The 8,637-nt window shown below is 49.4% G+C and overlaps 1 protein-coding gene across 1 annotated transcript in view; it reads right to left on the reverse strand.

The window, feature by feature from the left end:
* The window catches only part of DCDC2C (doublecortin domain containing 2C), a 27,603-nt gene that overhangs the window by 3,524 nt on the left and 15,442 nt on the right, over nt 1-8,637 (reverse strand). The window contains exon 5 of the mRNA XM_081797314.1: nt 6,298-6,398. Within this exon, the coding sequence (XP_081653440.1) occupies nt 6,298-6,398 (101 nt within the window). The remainder of the gene's footprint in view (nt 1-6,297; nt 6,399-8,637) is intronic.

Consider the following 8,637-nt stretch of genomic DNA (forward strand, 5'->3'; position numbering starts at 1 on the left):
AAAGAAAAATCCTCTCAGATGCTAGTCACACAATTCAGAAGAGCCTGGGCCCCTTTCCAGACACCAGATGCTGACACTGGTTGGTCTACACCACCAAAGGCCCATTGCCTCTCCCCAACTACCGACAAGGACGAGGCAGACACATGGGGTAGATTTCGGGGAGGGTCCCTGGGAAAGACTTTTCTCACTACTTGAAAAAGGCACAGGGAAGGAAAGGGTCTCTCTATTCTTCTCATCAGCATTCATGTGTCTCAACGTGCCACCCAGAGCGGAGGCAAACATCTTGGAGACCGCGAGGAAAGAAGGCTGAGGCCAGAAGTTGTTGTGCAGAGGGAGGTGGGCAGGGCAACGCCAGCAGCTGGGTCCTCGGTGACATGGCTGAGCCGCTGAGCCGGCCGACCCTGCAAGCTCCCGTTACACAGGAGGCCTCCAGACTTGTGTTACATGGCCTGATATGCGTTCCTTATGTGTAAGCCACGTTTCTGTAGGTTTCTGTTCTTTCCAGCTAGAAGCACCCTAACAGATACAGTACTAATTACACTTTTTAATTTATTCATTAAAGTGAGCACCCAAGGACCTTTGTTACCTTAGTCCGAGTTACTCCATGCTCCTAAAAGTGCCAAAGCTTTAAAGCTCCATTATGTTTTTTCTAATTAAACAATTCAGAGATTACACAAATTTAGACTGACCTTCTCCTAATTAGTCCAAATTATTTTGGTTTTACTTTAGGTTGTGTCTTATTTTTAGCTCTTTCTCTAGAGTGAAATGAATTACAGTTCAGGTGCATTGCTCCGGTTGCTACAGGGAATCTAAGTAAAGGCACTCTCTTCTGTACTGTCTCCTGGGGACTCTGAAAATCACTGCAATTCAGTAGATGTCAGAACTAGACCCAGTCGTCTGTGATTTCAGTCAGTCCGCCCTTCCCATTCACAGACGAGACATGCCCAGCACCTGTTGGGAAATGACAACCCAACGGTACTCTAGTAGAATAGAATTGGTGAGAAATGCTAAACTGTAGCCCCACCCCAGAAAAAAATCAAAGATCAGAGTCCAGAACTAAACAGAGCCCACCATTCTAGGTACTTTTCTGTCTTTTTATAGAGTTTATGAAAATAAACATAACCTTAAATCTGGCATAAGACATTGCTTTTGTGAAAAATGTGTACTCTAAATCAGGTAGAATTTTAACATCAATGTTTTAATATCTGGGTGCCAGTTTTGTATAGATTGTAAGAGTTAAGAAATGTTTCCTTAACACTGGGGCATAATAACTCAGGACTTTGAAATGAGAGCTGGTGTAAAAATTCGCCTCTCCCGGAGAATTAAAGCTGATAGAGCATCTCTCTTTTAAACCTCCACTCAAGATGTGTTGATAGAAATGTTGGCAAGGGGACACATTATGTGCTACTAAAACCAAAGAGAAACAAAAAACTTTGAAAATAGATTATAATTTCTTAAAAACAAAAACTCAAAGGGAGACAATGTAGCATAGGAAAAAGAAAAAAGAAAAGGTGAGTAAAGATCAACTATAATCCATGTCCAGATAGACGACCACCAGCATAACACTTCGTAACATCCAGAGTCTCTCCCTGTCCCTTCTGTTGTATTTCCCACATACTATGCCTTCCGTCTTGGTCAGGAGACACTTGGTTCAGGACAAATAGGGTTCAGTGACGTTGAAACTTTACCAGTGACGACACATGTAAGCGAGATCACACAGTTAACTGAGAAGAGCATCTCTGACCTGGCACCACAATTTCATTTCTCTCATGAGCCAAAGACAGACCTCAGTGGAATTCTATGAGCATCTCGATGCCAAGTGGAGAAAAGCTCAAGGATGAGCTTTCACCACCAGGAACCCTGGATGTAAGAAGGTGCCTTCAACATGGGCAGGAAGAAGTGGCTGCACAGAAGCCAATGACAAATGTCTCCAGTGGGAGAAAACCCAGAGACAGAAGGTGGAGGACAGAAACAGCGACCACTGGAAGTACAAATCGATTTTTGTGAGTAAATCACAAAGAAAACAACTGGAAGACAGGACCACAGAAATAGGAGCATTTTAGGAATCAGAACACGGGTCAAAATGCACAGTTAACAGTCGTCTTGGCCTGTCAGGGAGAGCAATGCTCAAAGCCGCCATGGCCTCTCCTCACCGCTAAGTTTCTGAAACTCCCTGCCCCACATTCCAACTCCCCATCCTCCCCTCTCTGCACAGCAATGAGAGACTCTCAAACTGACTTAAAAGCACAGGGAAGTTTCTAGCCCTTGGAATACAAGAGAGATTAAAGGCCACACAGTGTGAGTCTTGCTCATCACCACAAGAAGTGGACATTCCATGACGTCACCTACCAGAAGCAAAGGACAGCCCACCTGCTCTAGTCATCAAAACTTTAACCCGGAGTCTTCCCTTAGCGATGGGAGCTCAGCGACAGGCAGCGATGTTGCCATGGTAAACAGAGCGGCCTCCAGCCTGTGTTTGCTCCTCGCTGCTGTTCTGCCTTCTGCTGACAATAGGTGCCATCAACTGCAAATGAGCACTCGCCACTGCAACTATCCCCTCGGTTTGCAGGATGCCCGATTCTTGAGGTTCCCCTCACCGGTCTAGGCTTGACTCCAAATCCATAAATTGACTACTTGGGATGTTATATTTTGTAACATTGTGTCTTTACAGCAACACTGAAATAAAGACAAGGTGATGCGCAAGCATAAGAAATAACATTGTGACATCGTCAGGCTCACCCACGGGTTAAAACCAGTTACTCGAAAACATGAGCAAAGTACTCCAGGTTATTATAAAAGCCAACACCATAATCAAATAGTTTAACACTAAGGCCAGACCCTCCTTCATTAATGGACTGGGAAGTCCTAAGGGCATCTTCCCCTCCTCCCACAAGGAAACCAGTAACCCCAACACGCACCAGAGCTCACCCAGCACACAAACACAGAAGTAAGACAAACACACGGTTCTCCGGGCATGTGGGCCACTTTGAAGCGGACCCCCACCCAGGCCAGGGCTGCCAGTCATAGAGCGCCCATCCCCTGCGCTGAGGACCCCGCCCAGGGAACCCGCCGAACCACATCCTGCTCTCCCTGCTCCACAAGACCACCTTCTTCCCTCCCCAGGGCAGAAAAAAAATCCTTGGATTCTGCATGCTAGCAGGGCCTACACTGGGTTTCATGGGGATCCTAAAAGGAAAATCATTCCTGGGGAAGGAAACTGGAGTTAACCTAAAAGCTTAAACATTATTGTAATTTTGGGACTTCTTTGAAACATTGAACTGCGGTTCCCCGAGGGACAGATGGGAAAGATAGTGCTTCCCAAACCTAAACGACCACAGGGACCTTGTTTTCAAAGATGCAGAACTCAGGGCGCCTGGGTGGCTCAGATGGTTAAGCGTCTGCCTTCGGCTCAGGTCATGATCCCAGGGTCCTGGGATCGAGTCCCGCATCGGGCTCTCTGCTCCTTGGGAACCTGCTTCTCCCTCTGCCTCTCTCTTTCTCTCTCTGTCTCTCATGAATAAATAAATAAATAAATAATCTTAAAAAAAAAGATGCAGAACTCAGTCTGCAGACTTGGTCTATCTACAAGAACTTCACTTCAACCTGCTGTGCCTTGCATCCATTTATCCAATCACCTGGGATTTTCTTGCATCTATTCAATGGGACTTAATAAGCATGTGCTGAGCCCCTGCTGGGTGTCAGGAAATGGCACAGTGGGAGAATACCGCCCCAGGTGTGTGGTGCCCCCACCCCTCACTCAGCTCCTCCAGCCCTTCATCTCTGGCCTCCGCAGGTGCAGCAGGTCTTTGTCTCTGCTCACACACATACACACACACACACACACACACACACCAAAAAAAAAAAAAAAAAGTCACAGGAAGGGTGCTGGCCTAGCCCCCACTCCTCTAGTCTTAATGTCCATTTATGCAGCCATAGCTGGGAGTCCCATTGTCTCCTTGTCCTTCAAAGCCACAGAACTTGCTTTAATACCATCCCCTGGCAATTAGGATGCACTGAGGATGCAACTCGGATGCAACCCAAAGCACTGAGACATCAGCTCTCCCTGGTGTGCAGTAAAATGGTCAGACAGAAAGCAGCACAGCAGCGGTTCTTTCTGGTTCTTTCTGAACACCCCCCCGGCCTCCCCCGCTGGGTAGCCTGGCTCTCCTCCTCTCTCTTACCACCTCTCCCACCCTTCCTGACTCCCCTCCCCTGAGCCTCTCCTTCCTCCCACTACACACCCTTCTGGGGAACCCCTCTCACCACACAACCTCGAATACAATGGAAATTAACACTAGCAATAGAAACTCATGAGTATGTTTATTGATCACAATTATGAAAATAGTATTTGTGACACTAGGGTTTTACTTGTGTTAAAAACTTGCATCAGACACTCATGGTCCACAACCCAGAACAATAACATATCAAGGACAATAATCAACATTGGAGGGGGAGTGGTGGGGTGGGGGGGAATGCTAATTTTTGGTATAAAAGTAACTGCCTAAAATATCTTATTTATTACAAAAAATTCTTAAATGTACAATAAAAATATAGTGTTAGTTTGGGTTTTAAGAGAAAATTAAATCTTTTGATCATTTCTCATCATGTCGAGGAAAAGAATAAATAATATCACTAGCAATTTGGAAAATACAACAGGACACAATGCGAAAGTGCTCAAAATGCCCAAGGAAGTGGCTAGTGCCTTGACATCGTCTGTCACACCTGGTCATATTATCGAGGGAAAGGAAAGTAGCAGAAGTTAATAATAAAGTGAGAAAATTAACAGTGACTGATTTTCAAAAGAGGAGCCAAAAGCTTGCTGTCATCTGGGTTTGGCGCTCTGGAACCACAAACTCAGGACGGGGGCCAAGTCTATGTCAGAGGGATAAAAATGGTACTCAAATGCAGACATTGACCTTTCACAGAACATACATTCTTTTCTCAAGAACTAACAATTAGAAATGTGCTTCTAGGGACACCTGGGTGGCTCATTCGGTGAAGCATCTGCCTTCAGCTTAAGTCATGATCTCAGGGTCCTGGGATCGAGCCCTGCATCAGGCTCCCTGCTCAGTGGGGAGTCTGCTTCTCCCTCTGCCCCTCACCCTGTTCCTGCTCTCTCTCTCTCTCTCTAATAAATAAATAAAATCTTTAAAAAAAAGAAAGAGGGACGCCTGGGTGGCTCAATTGGTTAAGCGTCTGCCTTTAGCTCGGGTCATGATCCCCGGGTCCTGGGATCGAGTCCCACATTGGGCTCCTTGCTGAGCAAGGAGCCTGGTTCTCCCTCTGCCTGCCTCTGTCTCTCTCTCTCTCTCTGATAAATAAATAAAATCTTAAAAAAAAAAAAAAAATTGAAATCATCCTTAAAAAAAAAAAAAAAGAAATGTGTTTCTAGTGCTTTCAGGTAGATTCTGGGGACAAAGCCATGCAGTTCAGAGCTCACCTACCCACCTGCCCTTTGCGGGAGCAGGAGTTGAGGCCAGAGACCTCTGGAGGCGTGACCTTCTCTCTGGGTGGGCGAGGGGCATGAGGCCCTCGTGCTTCTGCTCCTATCCAGGCTGAGGCTGGCCCCGCACACCTCATCCACTTCCCCTGGACCTTCCTCAGACTCCACGCCTCTGTGAGCCCGAAGGAAGGAAGCAGAGAGGTGGTCCACCGTGCGCAGGCCTTGGACCAGGGACTCACGCATGCATTACTTCACTTAGCCCCACAGGAACCTGCCCAGTGGCACATGCCCATCGCACGGATAAGGAGATGGGGGTCAGAAAGCCAGGCAGTGGAAGACCCATGATTCCCCACCATATCACCCGATGCACCACTCATTCCGTCACCCGTCATTCCACCGATGATCACTAAGGGCCTCCTCCCTACCAGGAACTGTGCCAGGACAAGGGTGACTACAGTGAGCACAGCAGGCCGACCCCTTCCTTGTATGGGGGAAAGGGACAGCAGTCACGTCACAACAAAGCTAACTACGCTGTCACAGACCGTGACCAGTGCTCAGAACAGTCCCCACAGCAGAAGAACCCACCAGGGAGAAGGGCAGGCAGGAAGGATGGGGAAGGATAAGAAGAAGTGGAAGGAGCTGAGGTCCCTGAGCCCATCATGACCATGGTGACATCCTCTGGGGTCATCCTGCATAGACCTGAAGGATGAGCAGTAACTGACCAGAGGGGCATAGAACATGCTAGAGGCTGGGCGAGCGTGGGGGAGGGGGGGAGGAGGAGGCTGCAGGCAGGCGGGGCCGATGCAGCTGATTCAGAAGATGGTAGGCCCGGTCATGCAACACCTGCTACCCACCTGGTCCACGGGCACCTCCACCTGCACGTCCTTGTCCTCTTTGACTTCCGAGGCTCCTTGGGTTTCCGTGGGAGCAGTCTGGGCTTTATACACGTCACCTTCTGGAGGAAAACAGCACAAACAGATTTTCAAGCCAACGTCCACTGCACATTTTCTGGCCCAAACCAAAGTCGAGCCTCGGCATTCTGGGGGCTGCCGGTGTTGTGTGCAGGCAGCCTGCCCCGGGGCCCCGGAGCCCACCGTGGGGTCCCCGCGGCCCTTGCTTCTGCCTCCATGTCTGCACTGATGGTCATCTCTGTGTCCTACCCACCACGGGACTCAGTCCCAGAGATGAAACACACTGATCGCCTGGCAAACGTGTGTCCAGTCAACTCAGAAATAACCACAAAGCAACCCGCCAGACACCAAAATTGTATTCTGAGGACATGTACCTTGATTACTTCAAAATTACTTCAAATTACTTCAAAATTACTTATTTTGAAGGAATGAACAAAATGAGCTTTAACAAACGAGGTGTTAAAATTGCACACTGTAATCTACTAAGCCGACAGATAAAAATCATCTAATCAGCATTACAATTGGATGTATTACATGCTTATAAAATCCTGAGGTTCTTAAAAACCTTATCCTCACACTGACAAGACTAGGTGACAGTAAAAGAAACAGAAGGAGCCGGCCACTTCCCTCAACCCCCAGAGGATGTCACCATGGTGGTGATGGGCTCAGTGACCCCAGCTCCTTCCACTTATTCTTGTCCTTCCCCATCCTTCCTGGCCCTCAGCCCCAGAAGGACCATTGCACAGCCCTTGGCAGAAGGGATGAAGGTAAGAAGAAGGCAGAGGGCAGCATCCATCGGGAACCCACAGGGTGCCAGGCCCTCCTCTGTTTGCTTGACACTTAACACTCACGCAAACCTCTGTCAATCCTTCCATGCCCATTTGTTTGTAGATAAGGAGTGTGCCGAGGGCCCCACGCTTGGGACCACGCTCGGGGCCATGCTCGGGAACATGCTCGGGAGGGCCGTAGCTGGAACCTGGGCCCCAGCACACCTCGCCACTTCCTGGAGGGAAGGTGGGATGCGTGCCGAGCAGCCCCAGCCATGTTGGACAGGCTTTGCCAAGAAGGAAATTTTACACACACTGATTAAAATCTCTATTATGTTGATAGAGCATCTCAGGGACTATAGGTTCAATAGACTCTGGTCTTCGGCCCATCCTGGCCATGGTCAGGTTGCATCAGCACACTGTTGGCCGTGCCAACCAGGCAGGAACGCTGTGAGAGCCCTGCGTCCAGACCAGGGCCTGGCGCACAGCCAGACAACACTGTCATCTGGGATGGGAAGGCCCAACGGGGGCGGGGAACAGGAGAGAAGCACAGGAAGGCGGTCAAGATGTCACCTGGAAACTGGCAGAGGGTTCCCAGGAAGCTGAGAGACAATCAGAGCACAAAGAGGAGAAGCTGGACTCACTGTGCATGGGGAGCACCAAGGGAGGGAAAGGCTTTAACAAAAATGACTTCCCCAAATCGTCGGATGCTGCAGCAAAGCAAAGGGGAACCCTCCTTCCCCTGGTCCTGTCCTCTGTGTCACCAGCCACCACCAGCAAAGCACCTGTGATACATCCTGATAGGACTCAAGGTGGCCGGCTCCCAGCGGGGCTCCGCAGAATAGAAGCAGGAGCAGAACAAGTATTTTTTTTTTAATTATTTCATTTTATGAGAAGCTTGGCAAGATGGCGGAGGAGTAGGAAACCTGGATTTCGTCTGGTCCCAGGAATTCAGCTGGATGGGGATCAAACCATTCTGAACACCTACAAACTCAACAGGAGATCGAAGAAAAGAAGAGCAACAACTCTCTCATCAGAATAGCGACCACTTTCTGGAAGGTAGGACATGCGGAGAAGTGAATCCAAGGCGATATTCGGGAGGATAGACGGCAGGGGAAGGGCCTCCGTCGGCCACTTCTGGCAAGTGATAGAGCCGCAGGGCACAAAATCGGAACTTTTAGAAGTCTGCTCCGCTGAGGGACGTCACTCCGGTGGCTAAGTGGGGGGTGGAACCCTCTGGGACAGCGTGGTCTCAGGACCCTTGGGGTCACAGAAAGACCGGGGGTGCCTGAGTGTGGCAGAGCTCCCAGGTATTGGAACGGGGAAGCCGGCTGCAGAGGCAGAGCCCAGGCGCAGGCTCTCAGCTCGGGGTTGCCATAAACTGTGATCCGCGGCACAGTCGGGCCACTGCTCCTCCAGCAGGGACACAACAAGTGGCAGATCCGGGGAGACTCACCTTCCTCCCCCAGGAAGAGCCGCGCGGGAGTGCACTGCAGGGATCTGCTGGGTTTGGAGA

The sequence above is a fragment of the Leptonychotes weddellii genome, chromosome 10 (assembly GCF_054177405.1).
Source record: "Leptonychotes weddellii isolate Sample4059 chromosome 10, ASM5417740v2, whole genome shotgun sequence".
In the NCBI taxonomy this organism is placed as follows: Eukaryota; Metazoa; Chordata; class Mammalia; order Carnivora; family Phocidae; genus Leptonychotes; species Leptonychotes weddellii.